Source organism: Gymnoscopelus braueri (assembly GCF_963280865.1).
Source record: "Gymnoscopelus braueri genome assembly, chromosome: 10".
Taxonomy (NCBI): domain Eukaryota; kingdom Metazoa; phylum Chordata; class Actinopteri; order Myctophiformes; family Myctophidae; genus Gymnoscopelus; species Gymnoscopelus braueri.
In genome coordinates, this window is record NC_137611.1 from 41866040 (window position 1) to 41886246 (window position 20207).

A 20207-nucleotide genomic window follows, 5' to 3' on the forward strand; every position below is an offset into this window, starting at 1 on the left:
GAGCACACTGGGAGGCAGTGGACAGCCGTTCATCAAAGCCCACCTCTTCAGACTCACTTAAGCCAGCCAATTTATTTTATTATTTTGTTTTTTCACCATGCAAAGTGACTTTGAGTGTTCAGAAAGGCATTATATAAGTCTGAGGTATTATTATTATTGTTGTTATTATTATTATTATTATTATCTCTTACAGCTCAATAAAACTCAATCCAGTAACATTCCTCATTAATGCAATTCAGAAGACACTTTTATCCAAATCACATCACAGCACCATAAATAAATGCATTTTGAGTGTAGGAATCGACCACTAGATGTCACTTCTGCTTAGTTTTCAAATCTGAGTTCACTGTAGCTCCCCTGTATGGGCTCATTGGAAAAAAATTAGTGGAAACACCACTGCATTATCAAAATAGAAACATAAATACCTGATATTTATATTATTTAATCTTGTAATTCAACAGGGATGCATGTATGGCAAGGCACATTTGTGTACTTAAGATGCTGTAAGACATAAAAAGGCGTATTAAACAAAATAAAGAATATGTGGTAATTTACACGATTTCAAGATAAAAACCAAATCAAACAACTTTGGGAAATTTAAACCACTGACGTTCGGGCCCTTACATCTAGAGTTTGGAACGCCACATGCGGCCCCACATCGCCGATCCGACCGGTATGCCCGTATATGGAGAGCCCTGATGTCATCAGTATATGCCCATATATGGGCATGGTTATGTCTGAGTCATAGTGACAGGGTTATGTATGAGTCATAGTGACGGGCCTCGGTGGTCCGCTGGCAGGCCGGCAGGCTGGCTGGCCGGCCCGCCAGCCCTTTAGCCAGTTCTTTTATGTCAATTTTATGACAATTATTTCCTCCCCAACCACATATCTGTGTGTTGTCACTGCTGTACTCACCTGCCAGAACACGGGTCAATGTGTTCGTATTGTACAGACACTTGACAAAGCCATGCACCATGGTGGGTTCGAACCCCCAGACTCCGTAAGTGGTGGAGTGTCTCCCATTAACCAATTTTTTAATATATTATAGGATAGTAGGATAATAGGATGTTCCCTTTGAAAATGAAAAATGAAAAAATCGTCACACAGTCACCCAGTAAAAAAAAAAGCCTGGGTACCGAGGTTACCCAGTACCTATCAGAAAACATTTAGAAATCTAGAGTTCAACACTCTGTGTCCTTCATTGTCAATGGAGCATCATGGCCTTTCTCATTTTGGATTTGCAAGGTCTCTTTTTCTTCCTCTTTGGTGCCACCACCTGTGGGTGCTTGTGTCTGCGGTGGCCGCGAGGCTTTCACTTTGAACACGTCCCACTTCTCAGGAACAGCGCCTTTGTTGAAGAGCAACGAAGCCATGTAGGAGAACAACAAGGTGCTGGCCAGGGCGGAGAACATGCAGATGGTCTTGAAGGGGGCGATCTGGACATGAACACCATCCTCTACGGTGCACGCTGGGAGGCAGAGCACAGTCGGAAGCCACAACAGGGGTTCTCCGCACAGCACTCTCAGCAGCGACCCGACCAGGCAGCCCATAATAGCCCCGTATCCGTTGGAGATGCTGAAGAAAAGCACAGCGACCAGTTGAGGGAGCACAATGATGTAGCTCACCTCCGACCCCAGGAACCAGAACACCATGATGCTGTTCTCCAGCACTGTGAGGGAAGTGCCAGCCACACCCACCAACACCACAGAGACACGGATCACCCACTGGAACTCCCTCTGTGATGCCTACGGGAAGAGGTGAGTCAAATCAGGCTGGAGATATTCATGAGGTGTCAACAAATACCTAATGGTCAGAAACAAAAGTCTGGAGAGAGTGACAAAGGATATAAAAACAGATTAGAGCCAATTTAGATTTTTTCTTCTCCTATATTTAATGTTAATCCTATCATTCTATTTTGAGGAGGAGATGGAGGAGATGTGAAAAAACACTGTGTCCTCTCACTTCTGGAAGATCTCCACCAGCCTGCATAAAACCATGTTATTCAATGCGTTTTACGTAGACTGGTGGTGATTTTCCAGTAGTGAGAGTGAGAGCCTGTGGCACATATCCTTCTCACAACAGGATTATAGGATTCACAGCAAATATCAGAGAAGTTGCCCTTTAAGATGAAGTCAGAACTTCTGTCTTTGTGTGCGCATACATCGTACAAAGATGAGGCACCTTGGTAGCCTGTATGGAAGAAAGAAACTCAGTATGTTTAGGAGTTGAGCAATGAGCAAAATCATTTATTAGTAGGCCTACATAGCATCGGTGAACAAGTAAACAATATACATTTTGATAACATATAACTAGCATCTACCTAAATAGGCACTAAGCAACAAGCGAAGGAATTAAGGAATGCTAGTGAACTGAGGTAGTCTGAGGAGGTGGGTTTTCAGACAATGGCAGAAGATAGGAAGTGAGTGTAGTCCTGTGGATTTGTCATTTCACAGCTTGGGGGCAAAGAGGTCCAGTTGAAGTCTAGGTCTGGTCTTGTCTTCTAGGTATAAAGGTGACTCTCCACCAAACAGACTACTTCAGACTGCTTCAGTCTACAACAGACTGGCAGTCTGTTGGCAAAAGTTGGTATTTAGTTCAGCACAAACTGTCGGCCGATGCGCACATTGTTGTGCTAATGCCTTAGAGCTGGCAACGCTGGCCTGCAAGATCCTGCCAGTGTTGCCAGGTCTGCTTATTATAAGCCACTTTGGGCTTGTTTTCCTGTAAAGTCGCTTGTAAATATTCATAGTTGCGGGTTGCTTTTGTTTGGGCTTGTTTCTGAAGTGTAGTTGATTATTTGGGCTTGCTTTCAAGACTCTTTTTGAAAATAGCTGATGTAATAGAGCTCAAGTGGGCTTGTTCTCATAGACTTGGTCACTTGTTTCACTCATGGAATCTGGCAACACTGGAGCCAGCTCGGACTGCAGCTCGGACCAAGCCTTTACCCCCCCCCCCCCTTCACTACCCCATGGCTATCGACGGCTCTACCTGCTCGGTTGGTCAACGATGGTAATCTTCTAGTCGCGACCTGACGACATGGCGATATCGACAACAGGTTGTCGGCAGGAGACGCTTTCCAACGCCTCCCGCCGCCGAGACAGCCTGATATCGGTGCAGTGGAGAGCTGCCTTAAGTCACTTTGAGAGTTGGCCAGGTCAGTCATAGGAACGGAAGGGACAGATGTGCATCCAAAAATGCTTCCGGTTCTTCTCACCTGGGGCCTCAGGATGGCCTTGTAGATATTGGAGGTGAAGATGGAGGCTGCCGACAGCATGAAGGAGTCCACGGAGGACATCACCGCAGCAGCCACCGCTCCGATTCCAATTAAGGAGATGAAGGGCGGGGTGAGATGCAGAAGGGTGACGGGCATGACCAGACTCGCCTCCCCGCGCTCAAACGGGGACGGAGAACCATATGAGGTCAGGTTCCAGTCTGACGAACATAAGGGGGAGAGGTTCAGAGAGTAACACATGCCTTTAAGAAAGGTCTTAATCGGGTGTATTAACATGTTTAATGACATATGAACAACAGTGAATATACAACAAAACAGTGTAATTAAGTCTAATTTGATTATTACCCTTGATGTATTTACAACAGCACTTACAGCTTAACAGTGTGTTGTTGGCACTCAGAATACAGTGCAACATCATCTGACTTGAAAACACTTGACCTTAACCCAACTATATATTTTTGAAATACATAGAGCTATAAACAGTGTTTGTATAAACCTGCCTGCCTATCTGTTTGCATTGGTCTTTGACATTTTGACAGTGTTGACATTTTGATACCTGTTGATGCAGCCACGGCCCCCATCAGTATAGGAGGGATCGCAAATATGAGAATAATAACGGCTGCAGCAAGACACATGATCCTGGCGTTTGCCTTAGAAGAGGCAGACAGGGTCCTTTGGTGGAAGTTTTGAAAGCCCAGGTTCCCAAAAGCCTTGGAAAGGGAGGAAATCACAGTAGAACACATTGTGATGGCAAATTGACAGTACAATTTTTCAACTTGTTGCCACAAAATATTGCATCATATTGACACCACATGTCAATGTTTCAAATTATTGAAGGGCCACAGCGACATTGTAAGATGTTCTGGAAAATGGAAATGAATGCATTCTTTGAAGGAATTAAATGTGACACGCCAGTACAAGCCCTATCTTCTACTGTTCTACTAGCTCCTCTGGACAGATTTGGTTGTTAAGAGCATTTCTCAACAATAGTTGATAATGAAAGCAAGGGGCTTACTTCATTCTCTTTCCTTGTCCAGATTTATCCCAACTGAACTGGAGGATTCAGACCAGTGACCTTCTAGATACAATCCTGTGTCTCATTGCTTGATGAGTATCTCTCTTGTGAGTCTAGTGATAAGGTTAGACCGTACTGTGTATAAAAAGAAGTGGAAACCATGAGCTTACAAAAAGCAGAAAGTTGTCGATCCACTTCCCTGCTCTGTCTGCATCCACTGTCCCGACCCAGGAGGCACGAACGGTGTGGTTGAAGGCTGTCTTTGTGATGTCAGAAGAGGAGGGATTCATCAGAGCAAAGGGGGCACACAGCCACTGTGGAAACATGGTACTTGTTATAACACTACAGTAAGTGATGATGAGCTCCATATTGAGGATTGAGGAATAACATATTAGCTATTAAGTCAGGACCCAATCTAAATGAAGCATATTGTTACATTTTGTACATCTTATAGACACAGTTGCTTGATCATGCATGAGGTAGACAAGTAATGGAAAAATGTGAATTATGACATATGATACATGTGGATTGTCTGCAGTAGAACTTTAGTATAATTTTAGAATTATTTATTATGTATTATAATAATAATACTCAAATGTATTTGTAATGCACTTTATATTTGAAACAAATGTGCTTAATCCAGTAACATTCCTCTTTAATAACATGCAATTCGGATGACACTTTCACAGGAATGGACCACTAGACTCTATTTGCATATACTCACTAAGACACTTGGGTAATCTCAGGATTCCAAACTTTTAACCTTTATAACTCCTAAACGAAAAAAGATATCAACATACTCACTAACGGATACATCATTATTGCCTCTTTCTTCCCCAATAATAAAATAATTTGGTCCAAACCGCAAACGTAAAGGTTAGAGTCAAAATAATTACCCTACTAACCCCTCAGCCATTGAAATGACTCTAGATCCAATGGTAAAAAAAAGGAAAGAATGAGTATTCACCAATTTTGCACCCTGTCGCTGCTGCTTGATTGTGATATACTATTGAGATACATTCTCACTTCCATCGTTTCTTCATTGTAACATATGCTCAGTATTCATAGCGTTCTTATATCAGTTAATTTGCTAACATAATTCATATCTTTTGAAATTAATATTAATTCATCATGTAGCCTATAACCATGTTTTTTGTTACATGTAGAAGATACATGTTGAATACTCTTGTCCAGAGTCTACCAGAGAAGGCACAACCATAGAATCATTTTTTACTACTAGAGTAATCAGTTTGTGTTCTTTTTCTGTGCATAGCATTTTGCCCCTCTGGGCGGTACTATGATTATCCTATAAAGGGAAGCATCTAATCGCAATTGTCATGGGCGGAGCGATAGACTGCACTAGTGAGAGAAAACCGCGCCCCTGTATGAGCGACGTGATTGGTTAAAAAACCTTTCAAATGTGTTTGATTGATTGCAGCCTAGAGTGTGAAAATCACCAGACAAAGGCCTCTATGGTGGGCTGGGGTTTATAATAACAGTGTATTTGGCTGAACTGGTTTTAGCGGTGGTTCTTTGAGACCGAAGGAGGAAGTTCAATCGTTGGTGCTGCTCAACCAGAGGAAGAACAGCCAACAGAATTGTATAGCTTACATAGACTGCCCACGAGAAGTGTACGAACAAAACTATTGTGTGTTTAAAAACCCTGTCCAGTCATCCATCCATGCCCATGCCCCAAATGTTTTACTGGTGACACAACCCGATCGCCAGAGAACTACGTATGTATGCACGGATCGAGTGCACTTCATTCCGTGGATAGTCGCCTCGAAACCCCGAAATTGCGTGCATATGTACGGCGCTCCCTTTGTGACAAAACCATTTCGGAGGCGCGCAGTCACAGGCGAACTGTCACCCCGTGAAGGACCACCGAGGGAGCTAAGGCGACCGAGTTGCCGTCCTGAACGGTGTGACGTTCGCCTGTGCCTACTCAGCGCCGTTTGAGTTATGTACCGATAGGCACAGAATCGTATTTTGTTGTGGGGACTGCTCTGCTTCCGGGTTTTTCCGGGTTGCGACTGGTTACGCCCATCGTGGGACTCGCCGTACATATGCACGCAATTTCGGGGTTTCTAGGCGACTATCCACGGAATGAAGTGCACTCGATCCGTGCATACATACGTATATCTCTGGAGATCAGGCTGGGTGACATCAGTGCTGCACATCATTTGCAAATAGTCTGGTGTGCCTACCAGGCTGATGAAGATGAGAGTGAGCTGGATGACATCAGTGTAGGCCACAGAGTATAAACCTCCAAGTAGGGTGTAGAGAATGGACACTGCAGCGGAGATCCAGATACTCACAGTGTATGGCACATCCAGGATCACGCTTATGGTTGCACCTGTCACACACGTACACAGACAGACAGACAGACCACCGACAGACAGACACACCTATTCTAGATCACTGAAAAATACAGCATCCAATTGTATTGTGTCTTATGGCCTTCTGCTTATCAGAGTATAATGTGGGGTCTGACCTTGAGAAAGGAACATAGATTCTGGGGATCGAGAAATGTGTTGATGTGTGTGATATGACTACCTATCTAAAACCAGTGTGTCATATCTCAAAGCAGGGGGGTGGGTGACACATCTACTGAAATCTAAAGAAATGTATAAAATACTGCATGTATGTCCCTGAACTAGCATTCTAGCAACTCCTAGTTTGGTCAGGGCGCCTGTTCAGTGGGGTGCGGAACTGAGGGAATAGTGTGTTCCTCCGAATTGTGTTATAACCACCCGTTGAAAAGAAGTGGACCAGCTAAAGACATGGGGAGATGGTCGAAAGTTTAAGATCTTCTTACTGTATTTATTACACACAATAACATATATATTTTTAAAGATATTTGTTTGCTTTTTCTGACTTTATTAGATAGCACAGTGGTCTGACAAGAGAGATGGGGAGTGACACGCAGAAAAGGTCGTCGGGATCGGGAATCGAACCCACGACATGCTGTCAGGAGATGCAGCCTAGGTGCCCGGACCGCTACCCTAGCCGTTCGGGCCCAAGACTATACATTTGTTTGTGTTTGCGTGCACACTGTACCTAAGCCAATCAATGTTCCAGTCAACCAGATGATTTCCGCCACAAGTGAGGCCAGGGACAGAAACACACTCAATACTTTTCCATACTTGATCTGAAATGGGTCCATCATGGTCACATATTTTCTTTCCCTCATTGGCTGGGCAAAGAACAGTCCACCTTAGCAACAGAACACGATAGATAGTCAGATAGATGCAGCAAACTCTGGTTGTTATAGGACCACTGCAGGAATGGTCTGTACCATATATGCATATATATGGTATTTTGTCACTTGAACATTTTAATAGATAACTGATAATCATTTTTGGCAAGCACTACCATTGTATGATTTAGTCTTACCGATTATGAAGGACGCTGAATGGCCAACAGGGATGACGATAGCCCAGACCAGGCCCAGGTTTGGGGTATAAACCACCTCTGTCATTCCAACAATGAAACCTCCTCCAAGCAATGTGGCTAGGGGATTAATAAACACGTTGACTTATGGATAACAGTGATTATGCAATAAAAAACAAAGAAGTGATGAGAAGTAGACATGACTGAAGGGTTGCTGGTTTGAATCCCCACATTTATTTTCTCTCATTCAAGATAGTCATAACAAAAATAAAATGTCATTACTATAGGTTTCATCTTGTACCTATAACTCCCAGGGAGTCAATGTTACCCCATCGGAGAAAAGGAAAATAGCATTATTTCTAATTATCATAAGTCCTATTTTTTGTGGATTGTTGCATTGTATTAACTCTTAATTACAGTGGGTGCCAGTGGAACGCCACTTATTACCCCCTTCCTCCTTTAATTTACCCAAAGTCGGAAAACATTCGCTTTAAACAGCTGATCAATGTTATTGCATTCAATTATGACCATTCCTCTTCTGCTATCCTCCTCCTGTTGCCTTAACAGGCCTTTTCAAAAACTAGAGTTTGGGCCGCTACGTGGCCCTCACATCTACGTTATGCCGATCCGACCGATAAGTCTGAGTCATAGTGTCGGGGCATTGTCAGAGGACCCGTTGTACTCGTCTGTCTGTGTCCCTTGTATATATGGAGATCTCTGTATCTGTCTACCTGTGTCCCTTGTGGCACAGGTGGCTCTAGACTGTAATGTTAAAGAGGTGGTGCCATGGTTTTGCACTTTTTCTGTTTTTCATGTGTCTATGAGGTTGATAGAACTTCATTAAGCCCCCTGGTGGTGTTTTTATGGTGTTTTATGTCTTCTCTGACTATTTTGAGTTTCTACTAGGAGGCTGAAACCTTGAGGGTCAAACGTGCCAATAGAGAAACAGCGCTTTAGTGATATAGTAAAAACATACCCTCCCCCTCATTATCATAACACAACAGGTGTGGGCATGAGGAGGAGGAGGGACTAGGACAGGTGGGTGGTGCTAAGGTGGTGGAGGAGGTGCTAAGGTGAGAACCAGGTATACTTAATGAACTGGAGGCGTGTCCACATAAAAACATAATTTCAACAATTTCTGCACACTTTTTTGAAAAAGATCTTCCTCCTAGTATAACCATAATACCTGATGATTATGTTTTAAGGGGGGGGGGATCACTGAAAATCACGGCACCCCGTCTTTAAAAACCTCTAGCCAAGTCAAAAACCTTGGTGTAGTCATGGACCTGAATTTAAACAGCCACATTAACACAATCACAGCCAAAGTCAGCCAACTATTACCTAAAACATATAGCATGGGTTAAAGGACTGTCTCAGAAGGATCTACATAAACTTGTCCATGCATTCATCTTCAGTAGACTTGACTACTATAACGGTGTCTTAACATGTCTCCCTAAAAAGATCTATCAGACCACTGCAGTTGATTCAGAAGGCTGCTGCTAGAGTCCTTACTAATACCAAGAAAGTGGAGCACCATCACTCCAGTTCTTAAATCCTTACACTGGCTCCCTGTGTGTCAAATAATTGATTTAAAAAAACTACTGTTGGTCTATAAAGCTTTGAATGGTTTATGGCCAAAATACATTTCTGATCTTGTGCGATATCATGAACCATCCGGATCTCTCAGGTCATCTGGGAAAGGTCTGCTTTCTGTCACTAAAACGAAAAATAAACGTGGGGAAGCAGCATTTAGTTTTTATGCACCACATCTGGAACAAACTCCCAGAAAACTGCAGGTCTGCCTTTGATTGAGTTACTTTTCTTTTTCTCTCTCTTCTGCACTGTAATTGTATGTTATTTTTATATATATAAATAGTTGTTTTATGCATCCTAATGTCATTTTACAATTGTGTTTGCTTGATGTTTTTTGTAAAGCACATTGAATTGCCTTGCTGTTGAAATGTGCAATACAAATAAAATTGCCTTGCCTAGCACAGAATTGTAGCAAAAGACATGAAAATGAAATGAATGGCAAAACATTTCGTCTTGTGACATCTACTATTTGACAAATTAATGTATAGCCATTATTGTCTCTCTTTTGAAATGGACGCTCACGCTCATCAGTAATTAGATCTGAGCAATTAACCAAAAATATATTCTTGCTGTTGGGTAGAATTTTTTTTTCCAAAACTGTTACTTTTCAGGATTCAAATAAAACAAAAATAGCACATCTACAAGCTCAAAACGCATCATGTCGCATTTACAGCTTGTAGATCTGTTATTTTTGCTACTTTTGTATGACACTGTAGTATGACGAACTATTAATTTATGAAAATACATACAAATTTAAATCATGGAGATAAGAGGTTTCTGCCCGAGAGCAACGATATTGAAAGAATATCAGACATACTGAAGAATCAAGAGGATGTTTTTTTTTTTTTTACATATGCTGTATCACCAAATCGACAGAAATAAATTCTAATCGATTTTTTACGATCGACTAATTGGAATATCTGTGTTAGACTTCGTTCAACAATGGTGGTGTATGAAAATATTGAAAATAGCCGATCTACAAGCTCACAACGATGTGACGTGTTGCTTATACATATGTTACTTATTTTACCATTCAAAATAAATTGTTCATTAATCGTACTCAAGGCAAAAGTTTGAAATAATCCTGAATTTGATTCAAAGTCACATCGCCCAGCCCTACCAGTCATGGTGAATATCCCCACTACGAGACTGATGTTCCTGTTGGCCAGGAGGATGGTCTCTGTGATCGTGTCCCCGCTTCTCTTCCCCGCCTTCCTGGACTTGAGCGAGGCCCAGATACCTGTCCCTAGAACGAGCAGGTAGAATACCACCATGGCAACTACTCCCGGGACGTTGACGGCCATCTGGAAAAAGCGGACGCGTCCAGTAGTAGACTATTTAAAGTAATGTTAAGATCGATTAAAATGTACACTAACTGACTGTGACTGACATTCATTCAAGGATCCACTTGTAGACTACACACTGCAACTCAGGGACAGACTGACAAACAAGTGAGTTATAAGCCTAAGTATAATGGGGGTGTGTTTTGCTGGTGCCTCAAGGCTGTGGTCACACAAGGCTCCTTTTAAAATAAATATTTGGTTGAATATAGGATGCAGAAGAGTGTCAGAGAGTAATGGCACAATCAAAACTCCATTCTGAAATAAATCTGTCCAAGTCGAGGGATTTATTTTTTTACTTAATAGTCTACTGTAGACTATTAAAGTAATACTAGGTAACGTTTTCAACAAAACTAAAGTTAAATTGTATATCTTTTGCGAGTGGCAAAAGTTTCACAACACCCACTCCGTGAATTTCACCCCCGGAAGCCTTTTATTTATATATTTTCTATTGAACGTGTACGGGGGGGACTTTCCCGGGAAAATGACGTTCCTGGCCAACGTCATGACGTCGTGGCCGACGTCCTCAGGAACTACCGCAACGGTTTCCTGTTTGGCCAGGAACTACCGCGCTATTAACAAAAAGGAACCTCACGCTGATTTTAAGATAATGTAGGATTGGAAGATCGAAAAAGAACAGAAAAAGAAAGCACAGCTCATGGTAACTAATGCTCCACTGGCTAAGAGAAACGATCCGTAGATAGTATAAAACAATTAAAAGATCGCTTTTTGAAACGCTTCCGGCTTCCGGTGAAAACGAATGGAATTCTGGGTAATCGAGGACTAGGGAAATTGTATGCAGTGACGGTAGTGACCAGCAGAGGTTGCTAAAAATCGTTATTTGTGATTCTGCATTGTACAACTTTAAGTAAAATTAAGATTGATTAAAATGTACACTGACTGTGACTGACATTCATTTGCTCAAGGATCCACTTGTAGACTAGACTACACACTGCAACTCAGTGACCAACTGACAAACAAGTGAGTTGGGTATGTTTTGCTGGTGCCTCAAGGCTGTGTCCACACAAGTCTCCTTGTAAAACAAATACAATTTTTTTTCTTTTTCACCAGAAAAGACACTGGTAGCGCCTATCCTTCATAAAAGGCACTGAACATATCCTAAGGCAAGATCATACATCCGGCCTCATTATCAAGATGATGCTATGGGAGGGAGGATCGAGGGAGAGGCAGAGAGTGCAATGGGGAGTGAGGGAGGGGAAGAGAGGGCGAGAGAGGGATACTTTTCAGCTGGGCAAGCTGAAAAGCATTCCAGGTGACTACCTCTGGTTGATAGAATACCAAGAGTGTGTAAAGTTGTCATCAAGTCAAACCAGCCGCCATATCAGCCTCAAAGCTGATACCCCAGCTGATACCAATCAGCGTAAGCTTAAGTGCCACCACGTGCTGAACTTTCACTGTGGATGTCCTCACTGCAGAAGAAACTCACCATGTCAACCATACGACACAAGACACAATTTCTGCACAATTTTCTGGCATCACATCTTCTGGAGAGGCTTGGAAGTGAGACGCAAGTGAGTCTTCCTTCTGAGCAGGGGCTTTCTAGGAGAGTGATGGGCTCTTGGTCCTCCTTCGACCCCGTCACCAGCTTCTCATTACGTAAAGGTAGCGCATCTGCCTGCCAGAGGCAGACTTGGCTCCATGGATAACCTCGATGTCCTGCCGGACTGTTCTCAAAGGCAGATCTTCAGGAGCGCCCTGCAGGCCTAGTTTGACAGCGGCAGTAGATAATAGCACATTGCGTTCGGAGCCATCGCCAAGGACTGCATACGTGGCTAAGGTGCGGTCTTCAGAATGTAGCTGCATGACCCTGATGACCTTCAGGAAGACACAGCTGCAGTCGGCTGTCCTGCCCAGATACAAGGTCGTCTGGGCAGTGCTGGCAGGGTTGTCCTTCACATTCACAGCATTCAGAATCTGAAGGTAATCTGATATTACAGGGCTTCTTCATGTTCAGGACATCGTTTGTTAAACATAAAATAGTGTCGGTCGACGGAGGTATCCATGTACATCAAGCAATGACACAACGTTACACAAAGTAGGATTATAGGATACTATCAGCAAAAACAACGGTAAAACACATAATAAACATGAAACATAACTTACTGCTGGTCAATGGTGCACACAGGAATACAAAGGAATGGTAGAAAAAGAATGATAAAATAGTGTACAGTCTGTCCCGGTAAAACAAACCAACTCTCACACAGTCACTGTGATTACTGATTAAAGTGACAGTATAATGTGTATGTCTCTTGGACTTTGTTACACACTCTGTAAATGTTTATTCTAATTTACTAATGCCGAATAAACATTTTAACACTTACAGCATATTTGATACTTTCACACATTTAGTATTAAACATCTTTTGTGTGGAGAACATTTTTTTTAGGATATAGAATTTCTTCTGTCTTGGGAAATGAGTGTGCACAAAGTACTGATAATGTAAATTAAAAGATAATAAATGTATTTGTATCCCAGGCACAGCTGGTCTCACGGTACACCGTTTGGGAACCACTGGTCAACACACCCGCAGGCCAAACGGTAGGGTGTGTTGGCCAAACTGCGGCAAGCCGGCAATGCTGTCTTTTCCCACACCGAATACATATCACGGAATACATTCACAATGTTAATGTTAATCAATTTCTTGGGGTGGGATTTTTTGGGGGCTTTTTATGCCTTTATTGATAGGACAGTAGGTTGACAGGAAATGAGTAGAGTGACATGCCGCAAAGGCCTTCTGGATCGGTACTCGAACCCGCGACCCGTTGTCAGGCTACATTGAGCCTAGATTTCCGGACCGCTACGCCAGCCATCCGGGCCAATGTTAATCTATTTGATAAAGAATGTAAATAAGGCTATGGGTATGTGATAAAAAGGTAATTATTTGCATTTAAAATACTGAAAACAGACCTGCGTATTGAGTTACAACATTTTCTATGTAGTGGTTTTCTTAAAGCAAACTTTAAAATGCAAACTACATTATAACATGGAAAAACAAACAAACATATAGCAATATCAAATTTAATAAAATAATCTCAAACAAAATGTCAATTATGGCGTCTCATTTCTACACAGTGTTGTAGGTTTCTTTTTCACCACTAGATGGTAGCGACAAAATGCACTGGAAAAACCTATGACGTAAACAAAGCATATAAATAAAGCAACACAACTATGACATACTTTGAAAAAGGGAGGAATGCTTTGGTAAATCAAAACTGACTGACTGTCATAAGAGAAACAGAGAGATGTAGGCCTATAGGCTAGGCTTCACTGCCTACATTGCAAGCACGGCGTCACGGCAGCCCTAGAATGTCTGTGATCTGACACACATTGCATGTATTCCAAATACACAGCCATAGATCGGTCCTATCCGCGCCAGGTTAGCATACTGATATCCACGGCATGAAAGTGCTCCGCGCAGCGTATGTAGGCCTACTCACCCAATAAGGAATTACTAAGACTTGGAGACAGATATTGTCCTCTAGTTTCATATCCATTTGAAAGTTCTGGCAGAAAACGTGTGTTTAGTAAAATATCTCCACTTTTCCACGAGATTCACACGGACAACATTCTCTGTCAGTGACGAGGCTGGACCTGAAATGACTGCTGGACTGAACATATGAAAACTTCCTTAAAGTTTGGGCACAGTCGATGTTTGGTAAGCACAAATGTATGGGGCACACAATTGACAGGTGAGTTGTGATTGGTGTGGTAATTGTTAATCACACCACCTGCCAATTGTGTGCCCCATACAGTTGAGAGTATGAGAAATCAGAAAATGAACGGGCCAATCAGGGGCTGCTTTTCACTGTTGTACGGACAGCAGTTGAAACGCAGTCTCTGCCTATGGGCCGAAGTCCAGACTGATACCGTGGAGGAACATGTGAGTGAATCCACGTCATCAGTCTGGCAATGCCAGGCTATATGTTTTGCACCCTGTCCGTCCGTGTGTCCGTCTGTCTGTGAGCAGCTAATCTCAGGCCCCGTTGGCCCGGTCGCTGCGAAACTGTGCACACACACTCCCTGGATGCCAAAGCCGAAGCTCTGCCCCACATTTTCAAATATTATGTTATGTTATAGCGCCACCAGGAGGCCGAAAAAAGCAAAAATAGCGGATCTACTGTACAAGCTCAAAACGCATCGTGTCGCATTTACAGCTTGTAGATCTGTTATTTTTGCTACTTTTGTATGACACTGTAGTATGACGAACTATAGGGCATTCATTTACGAAAATACATACAAATTTAAATCATGGAGATAAGAGGTTTTTAATCAATTTTTTACAATCGACTGATTGGATCAATCTGTGTTATACTTCGTTCAACAATGGTGGTGTATGAAAATAGTGAAAATAGCCGATCTACAAGCTCACAACGATGTGTCGTGTTGTGAGCTTATAGATATTTCATTTATTTCACCATTTAAAAAATAATAATCATTTATTAATCGTAATCACGGCAAAAGTTTGAAACAATGTTGATATTGATTTAAAGTCACATCGCCCAGCCCTACCAGTCATGGTGAATATCCCCACTACGAGACTGATGTTCCTGTTGGCCAGGAGGATGGTCTCTGTGCGGTTAGTGTCCCCGCTTCTCTTCCCCGCCTTCCTGGACTTGAGCGAGGCCCAGACACCTGTCCCTAGAACGAGCAGGTAGAATACCACCATGGCAACTACTCCCGGGACGTTGACGGCCATCTGAAAAAAACGGATGTGTCCAGTAGTAGACTATTAAAAGTAATGTTAAGATCGATTAAAATGTACACTAACTGACTGTGACTGACATTAATTTGCTCAAGGATCCACTTGTAGACTACACACTGCAACTCAGTGACCAACTGACAAACAAGTGAGTTGGGTGTGTTTTGCTGGTGCCTCAAGGCTGTGTCCACACAAGTCTCCTTTTAAAACAAATACTTAATTTTTTTCTTTTAACATGAAACATGAAACATAACTTACTGCTGGTCAATGGTGCACACAGGAATAAAAAGGAATGGTAGAAAAATAATGATAAAATAGTGTACAGTCTGTCCCGGTAAAACAAACTTCTCTTGGACTTTGTTACACACTCTGTAAATGTTTATTCTTATTTACTAATGCCAAATAAACATTTTAACACTTACAGCATATTTGATACTTTCACATATTTACAAAAACAGCTACTATTTTCTTTTGTATATCCTATAGAATTTCTTCTGTATTGGGAAATGAGTGTGCACAAAGTACTGATAATGTAAATTAAAAGATAATAAATGTATTTGTATCCCAGGCACAGCTGGTCCCACATTTGGCAACCACTGGTCAACAGGCAGGCCAAACTGCAAGGGTGTGTTCACTGTGTTGGCCAAACCCATTCGTTGGCGTCTCATTTCTACACAGTGTTGTAGGTTTCTTTTTCACCACTAGATGGTAGCGACGAAATGCACTGAAAAACCTATGACGTAAACAAAGCAAATGAATAAAGCAACACAACTATGACATCCTTTGAAAAAGGGAGGAATGCTTTGGTAAATCAAATCTAATATGTTTACTCTGACTGTCATAAGAGAAACAGAGGCTTCACTGCCTACATTGCAAGCTTGGCGTCATGGCAGCCCTAATCTCTCAAGAACAGATTCTGCTCTGCGTTGGAATCTGTCGTGAAGGCTCGTCATAACATGTACGCACTGGGCTACAAGTGGGCGTGCCTTCAGATCAGGAAGCAGGCCGCGCTTTACCCAATCAAATGTAGTGGGCGGGATTCACGTGTCCGTCGATCTTTCCCCCTCGAAACAAACCCAAACTAATTTAACAATAGCGTCCGCGGAGCAGACAAAACCACGGAAAGATATTCACATTTTAACTTACTCTTTCATCATAGAAACAAGTGAGCTTATAACCAAAACGATCCATGTTCTCTGGGAGAAGTGGTGTTAGTGTTCCGTGTAGAAATATTGTTAGTGGGAATGAAAACATAGTGGCACCACCGGAAGTGAAAGCTGAAGGCAGACCAAAACCCCGGTTTCCTTTGCGCACGGGTGCTACGTCGCCATTGTCCCAGAGCCAAGTAAGAGCAGCAGAGGGCGCTGTTTTTCATTCTTATTTGGTTCTGGGTTCCCAGATTGTGGCAGCCCTAGAATGTCTGTGATCTGACATACATTTAATGTATTCCAAATACACAGCCATAGATCGGTCCAATCCACGTCCGGTTAATTCCTAAGACTTGGAGTCAGATATTGTCCTCGGTTAACTTTGAAATGGATATGAAACTAGAGGACAATATCTGACTCCAAGTCTTAGAAATTAATTATTGGGTGAGTACACACACTGCGTGGAGTACTTCTATGCCGCGAAGATCAGTCTGCTAACCGGACGTGGATAGGACCGATCTATGGCTGTGTATTTGGTATACATGAAATGTATGTAAGATCAACTGGATCATCTCGCCCCTAAGTCAAGACTGTCAGTAAAAAAAAAAACACCTTCTGGTAGACTACTTTTTAATTAATAACGTTTCGGCGTCAAGACTTCCTCAGCATGTTAAGAAAGTGGTCAGTGGCGTTGTGTGTACCAGGAGGGACTGATAGACATACAGACATGACAAGAACTTCAGCTGCTATTGGTAAAAAATTAAATGAAATTAAAATCGTAGCTAGAAGGAATGGACATCTAGTTTTTGCTTTCACTCTTAATTTTTCTTAACATTTTGGTATTGTATTTGTTTTTAATTCCTTCTTTGAATTGCCTTTATATTTCATGTTTGTTTTTCATGTAGGCTAGGTGAACTTTGTAAACCTGTTTTTGAAAAGTGCTAGGCCTATATAAATAAAGTTATTATTTATTAGTATCATGTTCCCCGGGTTCTATGTTCCCAGCTTACCTTAGGGTTAGGGTTAGCCCTGGTTCAGAGCGTTAGTGACTTCGCTCTAACGCCCTAGAAGACCCCTCGCTCTGCGCATGTACAAGGAATTCCACTGCCCTGCCAGCGCTCAAGAGTAGTGAAAATAAACAAAACCATTTCGCTACTCACCGAAGCAAAGGCTGTTTTGTGTTGTTGAAAGTCTATTCTCCGCACTGGGGACTGGGGAGCCTCTCAGCACCCCACATACTCTGTAAAATACACTTTTTGGGCAGAAAATAAAATATGTCAGCGAGACGGAAATTATTTTTATTTACTCCACAGTGCCCTCTACAGATTTTGGTTAATGGTAAGTTAAAATCCTCCAGATCTGTAGAGGGCACTGTGGAGTAAATACAATTTATTTCCGTCTCGCTGACATATTTTATTTTCTGCCCAAAAAGTGTGCGAGGGGTCTTCCAGGGCGTTAGAGCGAAGTCACTAACGCTCTGAACCAGGGCTAGGTTAGGGTTAGCGGGAACATAACCTGTGGTCCATGTTTTGCCTCTTATCTGGCCCAGTTGAACTCCTCACTGCGTCATTTTACAGCTCACAGTCTGAAAAACACTTGAGTTAAAGGCATACTAGGTAACGTTTTCAACAAAACTAAAGTTAAATTGTATATCTTTTGTGAGTGGCAAAAGTTTCACAACACCCACTCCATGAATTTCACCCCCGGAAGCTTTTTATTTATATATTTTATATTGAACGTGGACTGGGGGGACTTTCCCGGGGAAATGACGTCATCTGGCCGGAAAACGGAGGTGGAAATGCACTGGTTTCCTGTTTGGCCAGGAACTACCGCAACGGTTTCCTGTTTGGCCAGGAACTATCGCGCTAATAACAAAAAGGAACCTCACGCTGATTTTAAGAGAATGTAGGATTAGAAGATCGAAAAAGAACAGAAAAAGAAAGCACAGCTCATGGTAACTAATGCTCCACTGGCTAAGAGAAACGATCCGTAGATAGTATAAAACAATTAAAAGATCGCTTTTTGAAACGCTTCCGGCTTCCGGTGAAAACGAATGGAATTCTGGGTAATCGAGGATTACGGAAATTCTATGCAGTGACGGTAGTGACCAGCAGAGGTTGCTAAAAATCGTTAGTTGTGATTTTGCATTGTACAACTTTAAAGGCTGTAACTCTATGGTTAAAGGCCCAACCATAATACAGGTGTTTTCAGTTACTCTGGCTGATTACTCATCTCAGGGCTGTGTGGGGGTGCACTAACAAGGTTTATAACATGGCTTGGTTGAATGCTTGATTCTGATTGGTCAATCACTCAATTCAACTGTGTTATTTCTTGATAATGACCTATTAGCTCTATACCTAATCAAAGGCTCAGAGCACCTTCTCATATCAATCTGTGCTGCTAGATGTTATGCTGTATCCAACATGACAGCCATGTAAACAAATAGACAATGTCATTGTCATGAAAACATTTGAAAGGAGAAATAGACAATGCAGTAACATTCTATATTTTATCAACACTTCCGTGTTTTCTGAGGCGACCATATCCGCCCAGTGCAACACTTATGGAATACTTTCATTGCTGTAAGCAAGGAAATACTTTGTTTTGTTGTTACTTTTGGGTCAATTTATTAATTAATTTACAAGTAGCCATGTAATATAAGCGTGATAGGCACCTCCGCTACACGTCGGTGCCTATCACCCTGTTGGGATTTATTTCTCAATGATGACCGGTGACCCTTCAATTATCCCTTGCTTGACTGACAGCTCCTGTTAGTTTTGCTGCGCCATTATTTTTGGCCCATGCGTTCAGAAAATTGCTGGAAAATTGCCAGCATAGCCTCCATCCAGCTTCAACCTGACTACAGTTCTAAACAGCAAGATTAACTGCACACACACACACACACACACACACACACACACACACACACACACACACACACACACACACACACACACACACACACACACACACACACACACACACACACACACACACAAACGTTATATATATGGACTGTTAAAACAAAGTTTGTCCATTTTAAATCTGTACATTTTAAATGTAACTGTGATAGATCACACAAAACAGGTTCTTGATCAGGGTGGAGAGGGGGGAAAGTTTGCTTTCTTTGTTTGAAGTCAAATATGATAGCAGTTAAAAATGGAATCTTATTTTATTAAATAATGACCGCAATTAACCTTTTAAAACAATTTCCTTTATTTTAAACCTAAACCACAGTCTTGACTTGAGACAAACACATCCCAAGTAGTTAAAAACAATAGGCTTCCTTCCTTGCCTCCTTCCTTCTTTCCTTCCTTCCTCTCTCTTAAAACTTACGTGTGTGTGTGTGTGTGTGTGTGTGTGTGTGTGTGTGTGTGTGTGTGTGTGTGTGTGTGTGTGTGTGTGTGTGTGTGTGTGTGTGTGTGTCAGCCGCTGGGGACACACAATCCCCTTGTTTTGTCGTGTGCGTCGCCTTCAGTTGCGTCAGAAGAGCTAAAAATACACCTTGCTCACTCAACCCGCCCCTCCCCTCCCCGACCGGACCAGCTTGCATTGTGCACGAGCTACGTTGCCATGTCCGCTTATCATAAGCGACTTTGAGATTGTTTTTCTGTAAAGTTGGGCTTGTTTCTAAAGTGTAGTTGCTTTGGGCTGATTTCCTAATGTTGTTTAAACCAGTGGTTCTCAAACATTTTCAAGTCAAGGACCCCCCAAATTAATATGTATTTGTCCACGGACCCCAATCTAAAAGTATTGTGTGACCCTG

At 42.2% G+C, this 20207-nt stretch overlaps 1 protein-coding gene and 1 long non-coding RNA gene across 2 annotated transcripts in view; one reads left to right on the plus strand and one right to left on the minus strand.

The window, feature by feature from the left end:
• LOC308093851 overlaps positions 1-20207 on the plus strand; it is a 352863-nt gene that overhangs the window by 280775 nt on the left and 51881 nt on the right. The window lies entirely within an intron of this gene.
• LOC308092792 (high-affinity choline transporter 1-like) lies at positions 1182-10537 on the minus strand (the record flags this gene model as incomplete). The annotated part of the gene is made up of 8 exons (XM_080438890.1): positions 1182-1745; positions 3215-3432; positions 3789-3942; positions 4418-4561; positions 6455-6603; positions 7308-7463; positions 7644-7760; positions 10354-10537. The coding sequence occupies 8 exons, from the start codon at positions 10535-10537 to the stop codon at positions 1182-1184; spliced, it is 1686 nt and encodes a 561-aa protein (XP_080295016.1).